Raw genomic sequence first — 23,644 nt, forward strand, 5'->3', positions numbered from 1 at the left:
ATCAAAGGAAATGATTCAATATCTATGCCAAGACCATAGTGTAGTTGCAACTATAATATGAGTGCAAATCTATGATATACATTATTCGAAGATAAGCTTCATTATTTTCTCTAGTGTGTTAAATAATGTTCAACCTTGAAAATTTGTGTCCATTTTTTACTCAATAAATAACTTATGAAGAAATAGGGATGAAGTAAATGGGATCAACAAACACACTAATTATTTAGTGAACTGAAACGTTTATCTGGTAAATCTTGATTGGGAAGTTTCTTAACCCGGAGGAATGATAAGTAGCACGTCACAGAGTTCACCCGAGTTCATCTGAATGTTGTGAGTGTTGTGTGTAGGCTTGTGAATAATGTTGGGGGTTGGTAAGCTGTAAAGAATGTAAACTGTCAACCTGGAAGAGCGAGAAAGGGAACCGGTAAAGATATGGTCATGGATTGTAAATGAATTGTCGTCATTATTGATTTGTCTTCTAAAGGGTGTATTTCGCAACAGATAGATAGTCAGACTATTTCTTGCTTTGAAAGATACTCTCATTCTTTACAGAACGTCAAGATTGTTCTTCAAAATCAAAACAAATCCAAGGAATGTATAGGCTTATGCGATGGAGATGACCTCAGTGTGAAATGTTCTATTGTGAATGTGAACAATTAATACCCATTGCTGTCTCTTCCTGCTCAGTGCCATGATCTTATCGTCATGAGTAGTGCCTAACCGTACTAGACTAACAGATTCATTCAAATGTACCTGTACTTGTACTTGTACTGTGTATGTTGATAGATCCCGCAACAATTTTTGTTGTTGTTGAAAAAAATAAGATATCTATCAAATTAGATTACCAACACCATGACCATGTTGTCCGCATCTTTGTGATTTTGATATTCCGTCTGACTCACGTCGCAATATCAGTTATAATTATAAGTTATAAGTATAAGGATTTAGACGTGGGTTGTGGAGTGGCAAAAGAACAATCATTAATCAATCACCTTTCATAGAGACAAACGATATGGAGTCATTCACACATTGCATAGAATACATTCATAGTCTTGACATTGATTATCTCAAATGGGTCCTCTGGGTTTTGTATCCTGTCATCATTTCCTTCCTACTTCCTCTCGTCATCCTGGTGTGTATTTATATATCTGCCCTTATTATATTTGTTTATGGCCAACGAATCAAAATAAAGGATGCTTACAGTCAAGACATCTGGGATGGAGCGAGGAAAGCAATTGCAGCTTTCTGGAATGCACAAAGCAAAATATGGCATGGTAAGTTTTTCTATGAATATCTTATTCACATTACAAGTTGATATGAAGTCTCTTTACCATACCATAATATCAGTCAGAGATCAATTTGTTTAATTTTTTTAATAGATTAAAAATTATTCAAGGTGCGCAACTACAATATATTTACTAATAGTCATTGAAGTGACACCTACATATATGGAATTCCTCCCAAAGGCTCGTCTCAATTCAATACTTTGTCAGTAGTGGATCCAGGCAACTTTATCCTTTTCAGGAAGCTATTATAACACAACTAAGAAACCAGACTGACATATTCATAAGTTATAATAATGATAACAATTCAATAAATACTTAAACACCAGATACTCATTTTACACCTGAGTACGGCGAGAGAATGTGAGTAAAGAGTCTTTTCCAAGGACTGAACTATGTGCAAGCGAGCCTCAACCCCAGGAGCTTCTGATCCGAAAACGAGTGTCATACCACTAGACCACATAGCCGCACTCTTTATTTTAATGATATAATGTTTGCTTTGTATTATTTCAACAGGTTATGAAGTTGAAGGCTTGGACAACATCCCAAGAACAGGGCCAGCACTTATCATCTACTACCATGGAGTCATTCCCGTTGATTTTTACTATGTCCTAGCTACATGTTTGTTAGAGAGAGGTCGTCTCATTCATGCTGTTGGGGACAAATTTTTATTCAGCATTCCAGGTTGGTCAACAGGGTTCAACAGTCGTGATGTCACTTCCCTTGTATTGACGCATTGTATCTGGTTCTAAACTATTGGAACAATGGCAGATGCCATTATCCCCATTATCGCCCTTATGAAATACTTCTCTGACGAGCATATAAGTGTATCCAGAGGAGAAAAACAGCATAAATATGATCATATTTTGACTTTTATACATTCTGGTCACATGACATGTGAAAAAGTTCTAGCCAGCATGAAGTGTACCAATTTTCTTTGTTTAGAACCGTGTTGCTGGGTGCTGGGCGGACGTAACATCAGACTATTGAATCCAGTTCGTAGTTTTACGAATTTTTGGCTTTAGCTACAGAGCTGCATTCGCCTCTTTGACTCAATAAATCTTGTTGGAAAGAAAAATTTTGTTCTTTAGATCCTATATTCAGGACTTTGAAGCATATGTGGATCATTGCGATGGCAAATTATTGATTTGTAAAGCTATATATAGTGACTGTTTCATTATTTCCATTGGAAACGACAAATTTTATAAATTTCAAGTAGGCAGCTCGGCACTTAGATAAAGAACAGAAAATTTAGAACCAACAAGAAGTGTTGACATTATGTGGATTCCACTGTATTATGTTGGTGTGAACAAGTTGTCAAAAAAGTAACTTGAAAACGGAAATGATTAGAAATGTATGATTTTAGTTTTTGTCACGTTCGGAACTAAAAAAATGCTCAATATCCACTAAACATGCTCTAATTGGCTTACAACAGAAACACTTAACATTTAGGATGAGGCATGATGCCTGTTAGGCAATATACAATTTTTTTCCGACAGAGACAACTTTTAATGGCCAGGTACACATTTTATATCCAAGTACAGTGAAAGAATGTGTTTAAAGAGACATTTACCTTCGGACCTGTGGGTCCTGGGTTTGAGTCCTGTTGTGAGTGGTACATAATTGAGTCCTTGAAGAAGGCTGTTTACTCGCACTGTATTCAGGTGTAAAATGAACACCTGGGTGTTAACAGCATTTCAGTGTTGGAAAAAAGAAGTAATATTGCCTTACAAGTGTCATGTCTCGTCCTACATGTTAAGTGTTGCTGTTGGCTAGGGACCCCTTATAGAGTCTTTGAGCACATTGAGTGGATTAACGCTATATAAATGTCCTAGTTTAAGTTTATTCTTTCCATTTTATCATGAAAAGTTTAAGATTGTCGTATAGTTTTGTATAAGATTATGTATTAATATAAAAACCGAAAACGATTAATTTAATTTTGGGGAATTGCAGTTTAAAATTTACTTGATTTTTCAAAGTAGATACGATGGAAAATGACCAATGTCTCAAAACTTATCCCATGCTTTTCGATTTATAAAGGGGGTCCCGATAGCTCAGTTGGTAGAGCATTCGATTCACAATCAAAGGGACCGAGATCGATCCCGGGTGCAGTCGAGATTTATTTCTGACCCCTGTCCCCAGCAGTGATAGGGTAGCTGGGTCTGTTAGATCTGGCAGAAAGTACTTTGTGATAGACTAGCATCCTATTCAAAGGGTAGCAAGCAATTGCTATTGTCCGTTTCACGCTATAGACATCGGGATAAACTCCGGCTCCATGGGCCTAATTGCTCTATTTAAAAAGGATTTGTTGCACCATTGTGATGACATTTAGCTTAATAGGTATTAAACCAATGTTAGATGGTATTGGATTGTTCAGTCTACACTTATGGACATTGACTCATTCAGACCTGCCTAGTACTTTGAAAAATTAGTAGAAATACAAATTTTTGACTCCAGCTACAGAGCTGCATAGGTCTCTTTGACTCAATAAATCTTGTTGAAAAAGAAAGTTTAGCTCCTTTGGTCCTATATTCAGGACTTTGGAGCATTTTTGTATCATGCTGGGAGAAAATTGTTTGTTTCTAAAGCTATTTAAAGTGAATTTTTCTTTTTTTTCCCTGGAAACCACGAATTCTTGACATTTCAAATTGGCAGCTCTGCTCATTGCATGTGAATTGTAAGAGAAAAACAAAGAATGATTTTATTATCCTTTTTTAAATTATTGTTATTATTTGTACAGGCTGGCGTAAATTGATGAAAGTATTGTCTGTAACGCCAGGTACCGTCACCAGTTGTGCTCAAACCCTAAGAGATGGACATATTCTTGGCATTGCACCAGGTATTGTTTTTATAATATTAACTCTCTCAAGTTCATATGCATGAAAAATCAAACAAATGTGTTCGATTTTCAATGAGGATGAACTCGAGAGTTAAAAATATGAACATTTGTATTGAACATTTCTACAGATTCACCATGCTCCAAACACTTAACAATCCATTTTCTTTTTCTCCAGCAGGTTCTGTGGAACCAAATTTTAATTTCACACAGCACAAGTTTCCTGTTGGGCATCTTTTTTTATGCAAACACTCTTCCAATGTCCATCACTACTGATAGGTACTCATTCATACTGAGTAATGCTATAAGGCTATGTGGTCTTGTGGTATGACACTCGCTTTCAGGTCGGAAGGTCCTGGGTTTGAGCCTCACTCTGCGTCTAGTGAGTCCTTGGAAAAGGCTTTTTACTCACATTCTCTCACCGTACTCAGGTTTAAAGTGAGTACCTGGCCGTTGACAGCCTTGTCTCTGTACGAAGAAAATTTTAATACTGCCTAAAAGGCGTCATGTCCCGTCCTACGTGTTTAGTGTTGCTGTTTGCCAGGGACCCTTTTTAAAGCACTTTGAGCATGTTTAGCGGATATAGCGCTATAAAAGCTCATTTTTTAAAAAAGATTTAAGGAGAGAATTTTTCACCAAAAGATTTATCATAAGGGTCATAGGTTTTTTTTTTTTTGTCATCATTTGGTACATGACCATGCTCAGTATGATTTTTTTTTTGTTACAAAACTGTACCACTAAGCTATTAACACCATATCAGAGGCTTCCTCTTATTAATCTATTTTGTCGACTTTTAAATATTCCACTCATTCAAATCAATCAAATTAAATCAGATCACTCCTACCAATTTTTGGATGGCATTTTCTTGATCGCTCATTATGGCCTGAGGCGTTCAACTCTTGCTGTGTCATGTATTTCTTTGAATATGTTGTACCCTTAATATGGCTTTCCGTTGTTGTCTTGAAATGAGAATTTTCCTTAAACCTAGTTAGAATCCTTGAGCTATAGGGGGGGAAAAAAACTAAATTCATGCCTTTGTTTAAAATGAAGTAGGTCAGGGAGGGAGGAGGGGAAAGAGGATTTTCTGATTTTGACAATAATGGCTATTTCTGTTTTGCATTTGCTTTGAGAGTTCATATTTACTGACAATTTATAATATGTTCATTCCCATTCCAGGTGGAGTGAGAGAAGCTCTTTTTGGAAATGAAGAATATAAAACAATGTGGGGAAAGCGACTGGGGTTCGCCAAAGTTGCTTTGCAAGCAAATGTGGTAATTTATTCATTTTCAAACCTTTTCACTTTTACTAACAGCTGTAAGTCTTATTTTTAGAATATGTATCGTTTTCCAATTGCTTTCTGTCTTCGTCTTGGAATGAGATTACTTAGTTTTGTCCTGACCCTGGCCGGATACCCTAGCTGGGAGGGAAACAGTTGAATGTACAGTAGAGTTTTGGAGATGATTTTTTTTGTCTTGTAAATCATTTCTCTGTTATGCACTGTATTATGTATTGTTTACATATTATATATGATTTGTAAACATTTGAGTGTGTTCCTCTTAGTGGGGACCTGTGCTTGTGTCTGAATGAGACTTTTAGGTGATCTCAAAGTAAGTACACTGATAGTGTGTGCTTGGAATCTACATCTATTTCCTATTTGAACCAATTCCCCTTTTGTCTTTCCTTTTCTTTGGTGCTTTAATTGTAATTCTATAACTTTTTTCTATCCTATTTTCTTCCTTTTTACTGGCGCTTATATAACCTTAATGTGTTGCATGCGCCATAAAAACCCTTAAAAACAAACAAAAACTATATTATACCGGTGCCTGGTCCTTAATTTATCACTGTCATATAAACAGTTAATATTATCTTATATTTGAAGTTGTATCTTTTAATGTTTCTATTTTTATTTGTTTTTTTGTTTTTTTAACAGCCTGTGATCCCAATGTTTACGATGAATTGTCGAGAAGCTTTTAGAACACCTGGATGGAGCAGAGGTCATTTTTTTTCCATTTTACTGAATTGGTAGTTTGTCTCGGAACGTCAAATTGTTTTTTGATACACAAAAAATGATATTTAAGATAACTTTTTCATAAATAATACAATCTTTTGGATTTTCTTTTATGTTTTGCATTGTGAGATAAACCAGTCTGAAAACACAATTTCGGTTTATTATGCCAGGTTTTCGCAATTGTTTCTTGCTATAAATCAGCAGATTAATAATTGTTATTATCATGAAGTCTACTTTTACATTCTGACATGTGTTTGTATTTGTATTTACAATGTCTGATATCTAATTGGACAGTATATAACCTTAAAGTGGCATCAGTGACTATTAGTGCAAAGTATATCTTGTCTTTTAACAAATTTAAAGCAATTTTGAGCATGATCATTGAAGAGATGGATGCCAATTTCAAAATTGTAGCCACGGTGTTATGGTCTCAAGCAAGGCAACTTATTCCCATTAACCCACTCGATTCAGCTATGAATGAGTGGTTGATTATAGGAAGTGACCGATTTTGTGGACAGTCCACAGGCTTGTGTCAAATGGAAATTTTGTTCAAATTCAATGAGAGTTGTAACACTTTAGAATTTTATTGCTTTGTTTCATACTGCATGTTTGAGTGGTTGTATGTTGCCAGTTACTGTTAAGCGCTTTGATCTTGTTGATATACGGGTATGGTGCTATATATAAACCATATATTATTATTATTATTATTATTATTATTATTATTATTATTATTATTATAATTATTATTATTATTATTGTTAAATATTCATTGTACTTTAGTTTTAGATTATTTTGATAATGTCTTTCTCCATGATCATTTCAGTACTCTTAAGGGGTGTTTATGAAAGGACAAGATTGCCTATTGTTCCTATTTATGGATTTTTCCCCGTCAAAATGAAGTAAGTTCATGATGATATCCTATGAATATATAATATATTTTTTACAGAAACAATTTTACTTTTTTGGATGAGTGACAGAAAGCCATGAAAAAGCATACTTTTTTTTAGTATAATTACTCAAGACTCGATCCCATATCAACAATAGTATTAAAAAAAAGAATATATTCAAGATATGAAGTGAGTAGAAAAGTGCCAGAAGACAATAGAGAATAAAAATTTTTCGCGGCGGTGGTGGGGAGTTGTCGTACCAATAAGGTCGCAGGTTCAAACCCCACCACCGCCGCGAAAAATTTCTATTCTCTATTGTCTTCTGGCACTTTTCTACTCACTTCATATCTTGTTGTTACCAACATAAGTGCCTGCTCCACTCACTTTTCTGAATTAAAAATTCACCCCATACACCGGAGCATACTCAATGTCTCAATCGTTTCTATGTTATATGTTTGTGTTGAGAATATTGGCTATTAAGCTTAACTGCTGGTCAAAATAACTTCGCGATGGTGGTGTGCGAACGAATCGGCGATCTCAAGAAGTGGGTGAGAGAGGGATCTAGAAATGACTTTGGGTTTGAAACGAATATTTTATGTGTTCGTGCCACGGCGTCTAATCTGCACTATAAATCTGACCGTTTAGTTTCCCGCTGTTCCGAGCGCCGACGTAACCTCACCCGACAGGTAACCGGGGTCAACAGCGGTCAGCCGATATCAATTCCCAGAACGTAGATTTGACGTGCATTGGGTGATACCAATGGATGATTTCCGTACCAATTAACCTCACGATCTTCGTGACGATGCAATTCCACCCAAATGCAAAGAATTCTCGCAGACCTCCTCTTTCCATCGGTCCAATTTTTATTTCAATATCTCCAGTACTTATTCCACAAGCCGTGATTCAAATTCACATATTTTTCTATAACATTTAAATAAAATTACTTGTAATTACCTCAGGATTCTAAAAAAACGTTGCTATAAACTTTAAATTTTTTTTTGGTGTGATTCACAAGGCACAAGTTTTACTACGAAATGAGGTAAGTTTCATTTACTCTTCAGTTTTCATTATTTTGTAATGATTATTTTTCCGTGGTAGGTCAGGTAATAATGATATTACCTCTTTAGCCTTGTTATTGAAACGTAATATTTCGCTGCGGTTTTATTGTTAATTGTATTTTTATTTTTTATTTTTTTCAATGATGAGTTAATTTGATTTTTAAATTGCATAATTTGAATTATCTTGCTAATGTTTAATTTTAAATGACATTGTGTGTTGGGCCTCAACTTAGCTCAACTGCTTGTTAGAATTTTCCTGCCCCACCCCCCCCCCCACCCCCCTTTCTTTCACCAAATTGGGTGAAGTATTTGGTTTTTCTTTTCCAAATTTTATGTACGCTGTTATGTATGCATGGATATGAGAAGTAATACAGAGTGTTTTAAAACTCATTTTATTCATTAATTCACTATATCATTGCTTACATCGCTCAGTCAATTTTGAATTTTCTCTTACAGCATGGACCACACAATTGCAAGTCATAACCAAGCAGTGAATTCATTATGTAGGACATGTCGTGGTATGCTTTGTTTAACACAGAAATAGAAACGTGCCCGCAAGAAACCATTTAAATGTTCAAATTATTCTAATAACATTCTTTTAGTCTATGGGACTGACACGGCATTGGACAAGCAAGGAGCACACTCATAATTTATGTGTAAAAAGTACACATTATAAAGCACATTGAACACACGACTCATTAGCTTCTTTGTATTTTCTCATTGCCAAGACGCTAATAATAAATAAATCAACCTTGAAACGGGTTGCACTTGCATGTTTGATATCGACAGAGTAGAATATAACAACAAACTCCAAAACGCAGGAGAGACTTTCAAATCTCATGCACGAGCCACTCACCCTCAGGGATGGTCTTATTGCCTCTGAATTGGACAGAATACCGCATTACACAACAGGCTTACCACAGCAGATCATTCATTGGCAACCACTGCCACAAATACTAACAAGAAAAAGTCTACACTTACAATTATCCAACAAACAAAGAACTGCACCCACGACCCACTCATCATTGACGACGCTTGCAGTATTGGATTAATTTTCGACAATATAAACAAGGCCTATAGTCATGTGCACAACTTTATTTCACACACAAAATCGATCAAAGCAGACACGATCCAATATATTCAAAGTGCAATAAAACATTACACGGATACATACAGAAAATATTTTCCAAACAAAATAATCCCAAAACAACACCTCCTTGAGTACCAGTGCATACCACACATCACTCAATATAAGTTTGGACTTAGACTTCTTGGAGAACAAGGCACAGAGACCTGTCACCAAACAACAGCAAAATTGGAAAAAAAAGAGCATCCGGCATTATCAATGATATGAATAAAATGCGATTTGTCATCAACGCAATTCAGTTAAAGACCAGCCCCAAACTACACTGACGAGTTTGAATGCTCGTAGCGGATATATTTGTGTTGAGGAAAAATACGTTTTTGTGAGGAGAAGTATTTACATCTTCTCTTTATAATACATAAAATTCAGACAAATCCATAGCAACGTTTTTTTTTCTCTAATTTTTGAAATGTTGCACCCGCTATATTTTTTGTGTAATTTGTTACCGTTCATTGATAACTTATATTGAGAAATCTAGTAATACTATGAAAAAATAAAAAACACACAGTAAAAGTAGAAAATATAAACTTTTATACCAAGTAGTGATATTTCAACTCATTCAATATGGGTGTCTAACAGACAATAAAACAAAACATTGTTAAATTGAGTGAAACGGCAATCCCCGTTAGGTAAATTCCTCTCGGTGATTGACCGCTCACCGTGACCGGGTCAGCAGGTGTCAGGAATGGGATCCCGTCTCAACTAAACTGTTGTCGTTGTGTACGCTGTGTTTTGTGTTCGTGGATAGCTCACACGGTAGAGCCACGCTCTCACCTGCCAGGCGGAGTTGTCGTACCAATAAGGTCGCAGGTTCAAACCCCACCACTGCCGCGAAAAATTTTTATTCTCTATTGTCTTCTGGCACTTTTCTACTCACTTCATATCTTGTTGTTACCAACATAAGTGCCTGCTCCACTCACTTTTCTGAATATATTCAGTACAGTCAAAATTTTTGAAAATTTATCATGCATTACAAGGCATTATATTTCTTATATTTTCACTAAGAGAACAGTCACAGCAATGTGACATAGGCTTCTTTTTAGCTAAATTTGATTGCTGTTAATACTCACTTGATAAAAACAGTAACAACTGTGGATGCATTCAGATAAATGATCGGAGAAATTCTCGTTTGATTAGATTGAGTTAGTTTGAATCTTTCCTATAAAGGCTTATTCCAAAGTATATGGCTATTTGGATTTAGAAAAATATAGTTAGTGTTATTGAAAGTGACTGTGCAACTTGTTTTTGAGTCGAAATGAGTTATTTACTATTCATAAATGTTTTTTTTTATTTAAATTTTTTTTTTTTTCAGAACGATATTTGGAGAACCAATTTTTCCAACCCCAAATGTGACACCTCATGAATTTGCTCAAATTGTAAGCATTTCGAAACTGTATGTTTAGATATCAATTTGTAACGGTCAGATAAAAAAGAGAGAAAGAAAAACACAAAAAAACGAGCCTTGTGTAGAGCAATATCCGCTTAATGTGCTCAACTTTCTTTACAATGGGTCCAAAGTCAGCATCAACTCTATACGTGTAGAGGATAGGACATGTCGCCTGTATGGTGCTATTGATTTATTATTTTTTTCAACAAAGACAACATTATTATTGGTCAGATGCTTATTTTACACTTAGGGGTGATGAGAGAATGTGAGTAAAGCTAATCGTTCAAGGACCTGGTTATGCATTGCTCAGAGCAGACCTCGAGGTCGACTGATTTTTTGGGATGTTTTTATCTTCTTGTAATTTTCTTTCTTGCTTTGTCTGGCACCTTTCATACACACTTGTTCAGTTCTTTATTTTACATTTTCATTGTGCCAAATCATATTCAATGTAATTTTTCCGGGTTTTTTTTTTTTATGGGTTTTGTTTTTAATCAATCTTGGGTTTTTTTCCTTTCTATCCATGTCCAGATTAAAGAAAATGTTGACAATTTGATAAACACCCATCAAAAGCGGCCTGGTAATATTTTACGAGCATTGTTTGAAAGAATACCCATGTTCAGAAGATGACTATGATAGTCGTGCTGTAGATTCATCTTTATACTGTGATGTCTCCTCTTATACAATCAATCCTATAGTGCAGCTATTGAGTCCATAAATTCTGCGTTATGTAATAATTTATATATTACCATCTGTTGTTGTCAAGTTGTTTTGAAGTGGCCATGTGTTCTGTTTTCAAACAAGCAGTTATTTCTGTCCAGCCATATTTATAAAATCATAAATAAATAAAAACTTTACAACTGCTTACAACTATTGATTTCTGTAATCTTTTATAGTTGCTTTCCTTTTTTTTTCCGTTTGGTACATTTCTATATGTATAATGGCAGATGTAGGTGAACTTTTGATTTTCTTCATCTTTGGTCACCCATTGTTTCCATTTCATTAGGTTTGCCGTAATTTGAAAATATACCAAAATATTTCTCAACCTTTTTTTAAACTTATTTAATATTTTGAAGTTGAAATACAATTCTTAAACATGATATATTATCTCACTAATAAATTTATTGTTCTTTTTTTAAATAGTGAATTTTTTTGTTCAAATTTATCTTTTAAACTTTGATTAAAAACATACTATAATCATAGAAGCTTTAAAAGAATGTCATCACCAAAATATGTATTGAAAACACACTGTATCTCTCCAGGTTCTACCGTTATTTTTCTTCATAAATCTACTAAATTTCTCGTCCCCCATCCAATATTTAAGTTGTTTTTTTTTTTAAATGATAAATTTGATCTTATATTTTTTAAGATTTTATAATTTGTAATAATTTAATAACTCATACCTATAGAGTCCCCTTCATTTCATTGCAAGGACTAAATATATTGCAAACTATTTCCGAATGAATAAGAACATTAAATTTTAACTATTAAGAATGCAGAAATTGGACAAGGAAAGTCAAAAGTGAAAGCCTCATTTTTGGAGGAATCTCAACATCTCAACCACATCTTTCATTAAATGCAATTTTGTTTGTACAAAAACATTGCAATATTGTTTTTTTTTAATTTCACTATTTTTTCACTGTTTTTTCTTGTTGAATTTAATGTTGATCCATCTGGCATCCTTTGACTGACCTTGCAACCATTTATTAATGTTTGTTTGTGTTTGTAGAAAGAAGAAGACTGATTATTACCGACATTGATAGTTCGCTATTTCTATATAACCATCTTCTAGTAAAATTGATGCCAATTGTAATGTTTGAATGGGTATTAAATGATAATTTAATAATGCAAAGATGGATGGATGAAGATTAAAGTTTATTGATAAGCATGATACAGAGTTGGTTGCTGCTTGCCGGCAGGATACAAAGATAACCAAAAAACAGGAAGTGAAAGTAGAAGACTGGAAGTATTGAAAGTGAAAGTAAATTGTAAAACAGGGGATGTAATTCATTAAATTAATTACTTGGAAACATTACATCACTCCCCTTTTTAATAAAGAAAATGTAGTTGATTAATTGATATATTTACAACAACAAAATGTTTAAAGATAAAGCAGGGAAACTGAGTTGAATATAATATAGTAGCAATAATAAATTGATTCACAAATAAATTGCAAACATCTTGCAGTTATGTCAAGATCAGGAAAAGCAAAGTAAATTAATTGTCCCAGACTTGATGATGTCGTATACTCTGATATTATTCCAATGATAGCATAGATCTTTCCTCCTCAGGGTGAAATAATAGTAAGAATAAGATGAGTTTAATGATAGTGGTACACTGCTAACTTGAGTATTTGAATAACTGATAACACACATATTATATATGTATTAGTTTTTTATTAGAAAACCTTCCAGACACGGGCACAAGGTTTTCACATTATGGTGTAGTGGGAACTGATGTCATGCCAAGATTTTAAGACTAAATCTTAAATATAGTTTTTAAATGCTTGTAGTTATCACTTTAATGAAAAAAACCTTCCAGACACGGGCACAAGGTTTTTTATTTAATAATTCTTATCCACCATATATATATATATATATATATATATGATTAATATTGGTTTCAACTTTTAACACTACGTATTGAGGATTTAATTAAGACAATTAATTATTTAGTACAAAATCGTCAAATTTTTTGGGACGACGAATGTTGCGACGTGGTCTTATCGGGGGACCATTTGTTACACAATTTTCGGGTGATGAATATGCAGGTGGGGAATCATCATCATTGCCTTTTTCACCCTGGGTCAGGGTATAGGCCACAGACAAACAGTTTCCATCCTTCTCTATCCTGAGCCAACTTTTTTATCTCATTCCAGGTCTTACCACTTCTCTGTATATCAGCTTCTTTAATTCTTCTCCATGTTCCTCGTGGCCTTCCCCTTGATCTTCTGCCCTGAGGGTTCCAGTCCAATACTTTCTTTGTTATAGTTGAGTCATTCTTTCTAAGCGTGTGTCCAATCCACCTCCATCGTCTTCTTCCTATATCCTCTCCCACTGGTTTCTGCTGTGTTCTTTTCCATACTTCTTCATTTTTTATTCTATCCATCCATTTTATTCTGAGTAGCTTACGCATGCACCTGTTTACGAAAATCTGTACCCTCCTTATACATGCCTGTGATGCGTTCCAAGTTTCACATCCATACAGTAGGACAGACTTCACGTTTGAGTTGAAAAGTCTTAGCTTTAGTTGAAGGGAGATATCTTTAGTTCTCCAAACTCTGTTCAAAGATGTGAATGCAGCCTGTGCCTTTCCTATTCGTGCTTTCACCTCTGCTTCCGTGCCTCCATCCTTGTCAATTATACTTCCGAGATAGCAGAAAGTGTCTATATCTTCGAGTTCTTGATCTTTTACTTTGATCTGCTCCCTTTGACGCGTACCTATCCTCAAGACCTTTGACTTTGCAGGGTGAATTCTTAGACCAATTGATTCCGAGAGGCTGTTTATAATTGTGGTTTTTGCTTGCATCTGGTCCTGGGTGTGGGACAGAAGAGCCAGATCATCTGCAAAATCCAGATCATCCAACTGTGTCCAGGGGGTCCACTGTATCCCATTTCTTCTCCCTTTGGAGGTTTCCTTCATTAGCCAATCAATGGCAAGGATGAACAGGAATGGTGAGAGCAAGCATCCCTGCTTGACACCAGTCTTAATTTCAAAGCTGTCAGTAAGCTGATCTTCATGTACAACCCTGCAACTTGATCCTTCATACATTTCCTTAATGAGGTTTACTATCTTTTCAGGGAGTCCATAATGTGCCAGAATTTTCCACAATGTTGCTCTGTCAATACTGTCGAAAGCCTTCTCGTAATCCAGAAAGTTGACAATAAGAGGAGAGTTCCATTCTATAGACTGTTCTACTATGACTCGCAGAGAGGCAATCTGGTCGGTGGTTGAACGGTTTTTCCGAAAACCTGCCTGTTCGTCCCGCAGTTTAGCATCTGTTGCATTCTTAATTCTCTCTAAAATAATACGGTTGAAAACCTTTCCTGGGATAGAAAGAAGAGTGATGCCTCGATAATTATTACAATTACTGAGGTCCCCTTTCTTTGGAAGCTTGATAAGATGTCCTTCCTTCCAATCCTTTGGGAATATCCCGTCATTCCAGATTCTCTCAAATAGTGGGTGCAGGGCCTCAGCATTTCTTTTCGCATCAACTTTTAGAGCCTCCGGTGGAATCTGGTCTGGTCCAGCAGCTTTCCCCCTTTTCATCTTGTTAATGGCACCCACAATCTCTGCTATCGATGGTGGATCATAGCTAATTGGTAGCTCATTCCTTGCAGGCAAAATTTCTGGCTGGTTGTCTGGTGGTGGTCTGTTCAGAAGGCAGTTGAAATGTTCCCTCCATCGTTCAGATTGAGCCTCTTTTCCAAAAATAGTTTTCCCATCTTTGTCTTTGACTGGTACCTCTGGTTTCCCATATTTTCCAGCAAGTGTCTTGGTAGTTTGATAAAGGATCCTCATGTGACCTCCAGTCGCTGCTGCTTCTGCTTTCTCTGCAAGTCTGTTCATGAATGCTTCCTTGTCTTTCTTCACAGATCTTTTGACTTCCTTAGCTATGGTTCGATACTGCTCTTGTGCATCCAGTCTTGAAGCCCTTGTTCGGCTTGCATTCACTTGTTCCTTCCTTGTTCTCCTCTTTTCAATAAGGTCCAAGGTGGTTGGACTTATCCATTCTTTATGTTCCGATTTCTTTACCCCCAATACCTCGTGGCAAGTTGTTATGTAGACTTCCTTGATCTTTGCCCAATGTGACTCTACATCTATGTCCTCCTCGAGCTCAGTAAGAGGTTGGAATCTATTACTCAATTGTAGTTTGAATTCCTCATTCTTTTCCCCATCAAGTGCATTCACCTCGAATTTTCTTCTTGTATGTGATCTGGCCCCGTGTTTTCTGAGTCGGAGCTTAAGCTTTGCCAATAGCAGGTGGTGGTCTGATCCAACATCTGCCCCTCTCCGTACTGTCACATCTTCCAATGAACGTCTGAATCTACGAGAGATACAAAAATGATCAATCTGATTCTCTGTCACACCATCTGGTGAGACCCAAGTTGCTTTGTGGATCCTCTTATGGGGGAACACTGATCCTCCAATCACCAAGCTGTTGAATGCACAGAAATTTGCAAATCTCTCTCCATTATCATTCATTTCTCCCATGCCATGACGTCCCATGATACCTTCATAGCCTACGTTATCCTGTCCCACTTTTGCATTAGCATCTCCCATCAATATGTTGATGTCTTTCCTTGGCAACTTGTCAATGACTTGTTGTAGCAGACCATAAAATGTATCTTTGTCCTCATCTGTTGCATCATTTGTTGGGGCATAGATCTGTACAATGTTCATGCTGATCTTCTTACTCCGTGTTGTAAAAGACGCCATGATGATCCTTTCTCCGCATTGTTCCCATCCTCTCAGTGACTTCTGGGCAAACTTGCTTAGAATTATTCCTACTCCCTGTGTATGAATCCCGTCCCCTCTCCCTGAATATAAAATCTTCTCCCCAGACTTGAGGTGTTTCTGTCCGGATTGTATCCAGTGGGTTTCGCTTACTCCAAGTATATGCAGCCTGTATCTTCTCATCTCAGTCACAACTTGAGAGCTTTTTCCTGCTTCATACATGGTGCGAACGTTCCACGACGCAATTCGAAGCTGCTTGTTTGGCGAAGACGTCATCGGGTCAGCAGAGTCCTTTCGGCTTTGTCTGTTGTCCTTCATAAATTCTGTAATTCCAGAAACTCTTCGGTCGCCCAAGCTAAAAAAAGGATTTAGTTTGTCTGTCTGTGTTTCTGTAACGGTTTGAGTTTAACGGAAAGGGGTGTTAACCCTTTGCCAACCCCCAACCTGGAGGACCAGGTGACTCAAAGATGGGGGAATCACACACCATTAGTCGCCTTTTACGACACGCTGGCTTGGCGTTGGGCTATTCTTGACCCTCTCAGTTGAGGGACCCCGGACACCACACGGGTGGGGAATGCGGTAGGGTATTGGTATTTTGGGTAGTGTTGTCTGTCGAGTCTGGATCGGGATGATCTGGTTCTATTTCAGCAGTTGTTGGTGGTCGAGGCGACTTTTTGAAGAAGCTACTGTTGCGAGTAACTTGCTGTTGACCTCTTGCAGCTGTGATCATGGATCCTTTCTTTTGGGTTATAACAAGAGGTTGTGATTCGTATGGGGGGTCGCGTTTTGTAAGGTTGTTGTGTTTTAGGAGAACGGGATCGCCAATTTTGAGCTCTGAAGGCTTTACATATGTTATGTTGTCAGCGTAATGCTTCATTTTGGCTTTTTGGTGGACGTCTCGTTCACGCAATGAGTTATCTTCGAAGGATTTGGTCGTTTGTGGGAGCATTGTTCGAAGTTGTCGGCCGAAAAGTATGGTTGCAGGAGCAACGCCTGTTGTGCAGTGTGGAGTTGATCTGTATGATATTAGAAATCGGTACAGTTGTTGTTTTAGCTGTGGAGTTGGGGTATTTCGGAGTGTCTTTTTGACCGTTTTCATGAATCGTTCAGTTTCGGCGTTGGCACGAGGCCACAATGGGGTAATTTTGCGGTGTTTGATGCCCATGTGGTGACAATAGTTGGAAAATTCATGTCCGTTGAAGGGAGGACCGTTATCTGTTTTCAATGATTCCGGGATGCCGAATTCTGAGAAAATTTTGTCCAGGCGGGGAATAACGCTATGACCTGGAATGGAGTCGAGTATTTCCACGATGGGGTAGCGGGAATATTCGTCTGTAACGACCAATATGTACTGGCCATTAGGCTGGCATCGCGGAAAATTGCCATTTGAAATCCCAAATTTTGCCACAAAAAAATGACAATTTTGCCACAAAAAATAGAAAAATTTGCCACATTTTGCCGTAAAAATTGCCAAATTTTGCAAATTTTGTTAACTAATCGGATAACTTTTTTTCGTTCCCGGGGACCCCAAATACTACAATGATCTGAAGATGCACACAAAAGTCACTCAGGTGCAGATCAGAATGAAAAATGATTTAAAACATCAATCTTAATCTTATATCAAAACAAAAGTACGAAAAACCTGCAAAGAGAGGTATCAAAATTTAATTAAACAAGATATTCATAGGAAATAAAACTGTTATAATAAAGGAACACCAAAGCCTTTAAGTTTGCTTCGTTGAGCCGCCTTCTCCTGTCTGAAAATACAAGATTATAAATGGAGAAGGACCTCTCAGCATCAGCAGAATTAAGGCAGGTGTATATGTATCTCTTTGCCAGCGTAGCAAGATGGGGAACATCTGAGCTAACACTGTTCCAAAAAACAGTCAGATCAAGTGGAATGCCTCCAGATGCCGACACTGCTCTTGGACCAAGAGACTCTTTATATCGAAGTACTTCTACACGAGGTACTTCATGAATACCAGGAATGGTCAAAGAATCAATATCAGAGTCAGCAATGAACACTAAATTGCAAGGATTGAAGAAAGGTATCTCCTTCAATAATTCCATCCCTGGTTGGCCTTCCGTCGATGAATATTTCTCAAGCTTTTCATTGGCCAAAGAGAAAGCTTGACAAAAACTATCCTGGAGCTGAAGCTTGAGATGTTGGTCCAGGTCATGCGGACAGTGTCTTTCTACATCTTGTAGGGTCACATGGCAAGATGAAAACTGGTCCTTAATTTCCATGAGCTTTGACCACGCCTGGTGAAAATAGAAATAAGAATAAGGCAAGGATTAAAAAACATAAGAAAGTATTTTTGTTTTGTAATTCTTTTCTTGCTCTAGTCAAAGACATTCAACTATAATGTTGTGTCCAAAGGCAGAGTTTCAACAAAGATGGAATCGTTTCATTAATAATGATACCTGCTCTTAATCTTATAAAATAAGATTTAAAGGTAGGAGGAGAAAATGAATATTTACTGTCATGGCGATTGGACGTTGGCTTTGGAATACATCAGTAGCTACAACGATGGACTGAGACTGCTGGATTATAAAGCTCATCTCTGCTTGAATTAACTGGCGCTCCGACACCGAGCAGAGGATATCATTCAAGTAGACTAACGACTCTGGAGCCGTGCGCCCACAGTGCTCCATTTCCTTCGCAATGAATGTGGCAAAGTGCTGCAAATTTTTCTCATGGTATGAGACCGCTTCAAACCAACAATTCCATCTGGATTTTGAAAAGGAAGTAAAAGAAATGATGCATTTTTAATTCATTTGTTAAATTGAATTTTTATTTGAAAAGAAGATAACATTATACCTACTTAATCTATCAGTTTTTGGCCTTATAGTATAGTCTGTTGAATTTACCATCATCATATGACTTGACCTAGTGAGGACTAATGTTAGGCATTGACTTTAATGGTTGACTATGACCCTCTTACTTTACCCCGAAATAATTGTGCAAGATAGCTTCCAATATTTATTTTTAAAAATTCTAGTGCATTTTCTTATATCAATGGTTAAAGCAAACTAACTTTGAAATAAAAAAATGATGACAATCTAAAAAGATAACATAATGGAATAATCAATTCTATTAAGCCATAGCAAGCACTTTCCCAGTCAGATACTTAATTAAAGCTCATCTTTTCAACAAAAAAAAGGGAGCAGATTACTATAACTGTAACATGATACTACTAAATATGTTTACTAACATATCAAATTAGGTAATAAGAATGACTGACCCTCCTATTTGTCAATATCCAATATTAACAATGTGTCACCTTTAGGTGAAAAAAGTTTTTTTAAAGACCCAGATGAATCATGACCAAGAAAGGAAAATTCTCAAAATCTCACCGTGTAGCGATTGGGTTTGGAGGCATCTTTGGAGATTTGACGAGTGGTGTCAGGAATCGCAGATATCTTGCCTTTCTGGCATTGGCGTTCCAAAATATCGCATTTGCAGCTTTGACGAATTTGTTGGTGCGATTGAAGGGCTTTCTGAAGGCATCACCCACTAGGCTCATGATATGAGCCATGCATGTGATATGCGTAGCATTTGGCATGAGCCCTTTCAATACATCATTGAAAGCCTTCCTCATGTATGCTGCATTGTCTGTGTTTACGGTGACAACGTCAGTAAACTTGATGCCAGTGGAGACTAAGCATTCAATTATGGCCGTCGCAACGGTTGTGTGGTTTGTGACAGACAAAAATCTTGTGTCCAAGAGGTAACTTTGGACTTTGTCCACATCAGCGCTCAAGGGTTCCAGTGGTGCAGCTAAGACATTGAGGACAAACCTGAAAAGATAGGCGATACAAATAAGAGAAAACACAAAATAACATATAGGGAAGGATGCAAAAGTGATATCATAATTGCTCTCAGCATTTAATTATAGAATTCAAACTAAGGATTCGAACTGATCACTGTGTATGTTGTGTTGTGTAGTACGCCCATATATATATATATATATATATATATATATATATATATGATTGTGCGTGAGTGTGTGTGTGTGTGTGTGTGTGTGTATTCACCTGCCTCCTACTCCTATATATAAATTACTCTTTCGCTTTAGTTTCTACAAACATTGTCAGTCAAAAACAAAAAACAAAACCCACCTTCCAACATCATCAGACATTTCATCACAGATGATGGCCACAGGCTTGTTTATAACTTTCTTATACACCACTTCTTTTTTGTTGGTGAACTCCCTCTTTAAGTAGCATTCCTGCAGCTGATGAGCTTGTGGAATGGCACCACCGTTTTCAACTCTTGTCTGCAAGAAGTTTCTGACTGCTGGGTGGTCAACCTTCGATAAGGGAATGTTTGCTGCAGCAAACATTGAAACAACTTCATTGCAGATATCATTTCTTGCTGAAAGAAAGAAATTTAAAAAATAGTTTGTTAATATGAATAGCTTAAAAAAAATAAGCTTTATATGGCGCAATATCCACTAAACGTGCTCAAAGCACTTTACAAGGGGTCCGTGGCCAACAGCAACATTTAACAGGTAGGATGGGACATGAAGCCTGTTAGGGGATATTACAATTTTTTTCGGACAGAGACAACGCTGTTAACGGCCAGGTACTCATTTTACACCTCCATTTCATGAGAGAATGTGAGTAAAGAGCCTTCTCCAAGGACTCAACTATGCACTGAGCGAGGCTCGAACCCAGGTCCTTCCGATCCTAAAGCGAGTGTCTTTTCACTATACCACAAAGTAATAATAAAAAGAACAACAATGATAATAATAATAATAATAATAATAATAATAATCATCATCATCATCATCATCATAATAATAATAGTAATAATAATACCCTCATCTTTTATATAGTTGTAATTGTATAGATTTATAGAGCAATATCCACCCAAAACTAAGTACTCATTTAGAGGGAAAGGGTGCACCACTCACCTTGCGTTGAAACTGTAGACGGTTTCTTCAAAACAGAATCCAATGTCCTCTGCTTCTTCACCGCTTCACTCTCATCCACGTCAGTGGCATGTGACCTCTTCATTCTTTCTTCTTTTGTTTTATGGTCTGCGGAATTGCGGTGGCTATCCACAGAAGACTTTCGTAAGTGGTCAATAACCTTGTTGCATGGTGTGCAGAATAGCTTTGAACCACTGACGTGGGTCCACTGGCTGTATTCTGAGTGTCGCTGGTGTGCAGTGACATGGCGAGCACATTTTGCCTTCTTCATGTCTAAACCAAGGAACTTGTCCATAGCGAGTTTGTAATCAACAAGTAGATGTAAGAGAAAAGAACGCCGGTAGCGAAACCAATTGAAGATAACAATAATAGCGTCACTCGTCACTAAGGTGAAAGTGAAAGTAGAAAAACTCCTTTTAATTGCAATGTAACGTCTGTTAGTAGTATGGCAGTTTAAAAACCAGACTGGGCAGCTTCCAGTAGCAGTTTAAACAGACCAGGAGCTATGAGAAAATGAAAGAAAGGGACGATGCTGACTTTCGGAAATTCGCCACTTTAAAAAAACCACTCGGGTTAAATAATGGTGAAAAATTTAGATTTTTCATGAAATTTGTAAAATTTGCGGTAAATTGCGGAAAAGTGCGAATTTTGCGGCCGCAAATTTGCCATTGCGGCCGCGAAAAACCACGATGACAGATTAGGCAGATGACCAAAATCTGCTGAGAGTTCTGTCCACGGGGCTGATGGAAGCGAGGACATTTGTAACGGTTTGCGTGTTTTCGGTGTAGAAATTTGACACAGCATGCAGTTGTTTACAGTGTTCTCTACTCTGTTCTGCATGTTTGGTATCCAGACCTTTTCCCTAAGTAAGGATATAGTTTTGACTATGCCTTGATATCCAGAATGTGCTAGTTTGATGGCTGTTTCATAAAGCGATTGTGGTACGACGATTTGATGACCCTTTAGTATGACAGGGAGATTGTCTGCAATGGCGAGTTCAGAGCGGCAGAGATAGAGCGTTTGAAAAAGCTTTTGGTTGACTTCTTGAGAATTGGTGTACCAATTATTGGATCGTATTGATTGGATAACGAGCATTAGGGTTTGGTCTTGTGATGTTTCGTGTGCCACTTCTTCTAGGGTCATGGATTTTGGTGTGGATGTATGTGTGAGGTAGTTAATGTATTCTTCGGCTATGGTTTGTTCTCTACAGCTTTGAGAGTGTGTGACTGGGCGACGACTTAAAAAGTCGGCAGGATTGTCAAATCCTGGCCTGTAGCAAATGGTGAAGTGGTATGGTAGCATGCGTAGCATCCAGCGTTCAATCCTTGGCGATGGCCTGGCTTTAGGATTTGAAAAGATGGTGGTAAGAGGTTTGTGATCGGTGTGTATTTTGAAGGGTGATCTGAAGATGTAAATGTGAAAATATTCACATGCCCAAGTTATTACGAGAGCCTCGCGTTCTGTTTGCAAGTATCTCTGTTCGGTTTGGGTGTAAGTGGGCGGCTTGCAAACTGTATAATGCGACCGTCTTGAACAAGTACTGCCGATATCCCTATGGGACTTCCGTCTGTATAAATATCGGTTTGCTTGTTTGGGTCGAAGTAGGCTAAGGTGATTGCTTTGCTCAGAGATGCTTTTAGAGAGTTAAAATCGGTGGTATGGATGGTTGTCCACTCCCATGGGACGGTCTTTTTGGTGAGTAGGCGCAGATTGTGTGTGAGTGATGCGTAGTGTGGAATATGGTGTGCACCACAAAAATTTATCATGCCGAGTAAGCTACGCACCTCAGAAGCATTTGTGGGTGTAGCTAGGTTGAGAATTGCTTTGACCTTCTCGTGGCTTGGAGTGACTCCGTCTTTGCTGAAGGTGTGTCCAAGAAATTCAACTGCTGTTTGGTTGAACTTGCACTTTTCTTTGTGGATAGTGAGACATTTTTCTCGTAAGCGGTGGAACAATGCCCGTAGGTTGGCATCATGATCTTGTTGCGAATTGCCAAAGCAGAGGATGTCATCGCTGATGTTAATGACGCCTCGCAGACCGGTGAGTGCTTGTCTGATCTGTTCTTGAAAGATTTCGCTTGCGGAATTTACTCCAAAGAAAAGACGGCGGTATCTGTAGAGTCCTTTGTGCGTGGCAAATGTTGTGATGTATCTTGATGCCTCGTCTAATTCAATTTGGTTGTATCCTTGATTCAGGTCTACTTTGCTAAATATTTTCGCTCCGGATAGTTCAGTTTTTAGCTCGTCGAGTGTAGGTGTCGCGTGATGTTCACGTTTGATGGCTGTATTGGCAGAGCGCATGTCCACACATACACGCACTTTACCAGGTTGCTTGGGTTTTGGCACAACAACGATAGGAGATACCCATGGGGTAGGGCCAGTAGCTTTCTCGATGACACCCGTTCTTCATCTTTGTTGAGTTGTTTTTCAACGTCTTGGCGGATATGAAATGGAATGCGTCGGTAATGCTGCGCTATAGGTTGAATGTTTTGGTCTATGTGTAGTTTGACTTGAGTGTTTTGCAAGCAGCCTAGACCGGTAAATAAGTCTGAAAACTCTTGTACGAGAGCACTCTGGTTTGGTGAGATATGATTGATGGTGTCAATCAATTGCAAATCACGGCATGTTTGCCAGCCTAAGATGGGGCGTTC

At 37.5% G+C, this 23,644-nt stretch overlaps 3 protein-coding genes across 3 annotated transcripts; 1 reads left to right on the forward strand and 2 right to left on the reverse strand.

Annotated features, from left to right (window-relative positions):
• Positions 1 to 272: 272 nt before the first annotated feature.
• Positions 273 to 12,489, forward strand: LOC144963199 (DGAT1/2-independent enzyme synthesizing storage lipids-like). Its single transcript, XM_078896955.1, has 8 exons — positions 273 to 1,274; positions 1,800 to 1,967; positions 4,024 to 4,122; positions 5,296 to 5,390; positions 6,050 to 6,113; positions 6,951 to 7,026; positions 10,529 to 10,592; positions 11,132 to 12,489. The coding sequence occupies exons 1-8, from the start codon at positions 1,013 to 1,015 to the stop codon at positions 11,228 to 11,230; spliced, it is 927 nt and encodes a 308-aa protein (XP_078753081.1). The 5' UTR covers positions 273 to 1,012; the 3' UTR covers positions 11,231 to 12,489.
• Positions 12,469 to 17,222, reverse strand: LOC144962899 (uncharacterized). Its single transcript, XM_078896287.1, has 3 exons — positions 16,609 to 17,222; positions 13,798 to 15,536; positions 12,469 to 12,560 (listed from the first exon to the last, which is right to left on the reverse strand). The coding sequence occupies exons 1-3, from the start codon at positions 17,220 to 17,222 to the stop codon at positions 12,469 to 12,471; spliced, it is 2,445 nt and encodes an 814-aa protein (XP_078752413.1).
• Positions 17,223 to 17,524: 302 nt separating this feature from the next.
• On the reverse strand, positions 17,525 to 21,481 carry LOC144963198 (uncharacterized). Its single transcript, XM_078896954.1, has 5 exons — positions 20,977 to 21,481; positions 20,180 to 20,435; positions 19,415 to 19,858; positions 18,539 to 18,788; positions 17,525 to 18,319 (listed from the first exon to the last, which is right to left on the reverse strand). Exons 1-5 carry the CDS (start codon positions 21,287 to 21,289, stop codon positions 17,726 to 17,728), a joined length of 1,857 nt encoding a protein of 618 aa, XP_078753080.1. The 5' UTR covers positions 21,290 to 21,481; the 3' UTR covers positions 17,525 to 17,725.
• Between the last annotated feature and the right edge of the window lie 2,163 nt (positions 21,482 to 23,644).

The sequence above is a fragment of the Berghia stephanieae genome, chromosome 1 (genome assembly GCF_034508935.2).
Source record: "Berghia stephanieae isolate SIO BIC M18660-M18661 chromosome 1, UCSD_Bste_1.3, whole genome shotgun sequence".
Classification (NCBI taxonomy): domain Eukaryota; kingdom Metazoa; phylum Mollusca; class Gastropoda; order Nudibranchia; family Aeolidiidae; genus Berghia; species Berghia stephanieae.

Excerpts from the sequence above, each read along its gene's own strand:
- LOC144963199 (XM_078896955.1), top strand. The coding sequence starts at position 1,013 with ATGGAGTCATTCACACATTGCATAGAATACATTCATAGTCTTGACATT. Across the intron at positions 1,968-4,023 it reads ATTTTTATTCAGCATTCCAG|GCTGGCGTAAATTGATGAAA; the intron begins GTTGGTCAACAG and ends TTATTTGTACAG. Across the intron at positions 4,123-5,295 it reads TATTCTTGGCATTGCACCAG|GTGGAGTGAGAGAAGCTCTT; the intron begins GTATTGTTTTTA and ends TTCCCATTCCAG.
- LOC144962899 (XM_078896287.1), bottom strand. The coding sequence starts at position 17,222 with ATGGGCATCAAACACCGCAAAATTACCCCATTGTGGCCTCGTGCCAAC. Across the intron at positions 15,537-16,608 it reads CCACCCGTGTGGTGTCCGGG|ATCACATACAAGAAGAAAAT; the intron begins GTCCCTCAACTG and ends ACACGGGGCCAG. Across the intron at positions 12,561-13,797 it reads GTCTGTCCTACTGTATGGAT|TCTTCTACTTTCACTTCCTG; the intron begins GTGAAACTTGGA and ends CAATACTTCCAG.
- LOC144963198 (XM_078896954.1), bottom strand. The coding sequence starts at position 21,289 with ATGGACAAGTTCCTTGGTTTAGACATGAAGAAGGCAAAATGTGCTCGC. Across the intron at positions 19,859-20,179 it reads ATGTCTGATGATGTTGGAAG|GTTTGTCCTCAATGTCTTAG; the intron begins GTGGGTTTTGTT and ends CTATCTTTTCAG. Across the intron at positions 18,320-18,538 it reads AACGTCCAATCGCCATGACA|GCGTGGTCAAAGCTCATGGA; the intron begins GTAAATATTCAT and ends TATTTTCACCAG.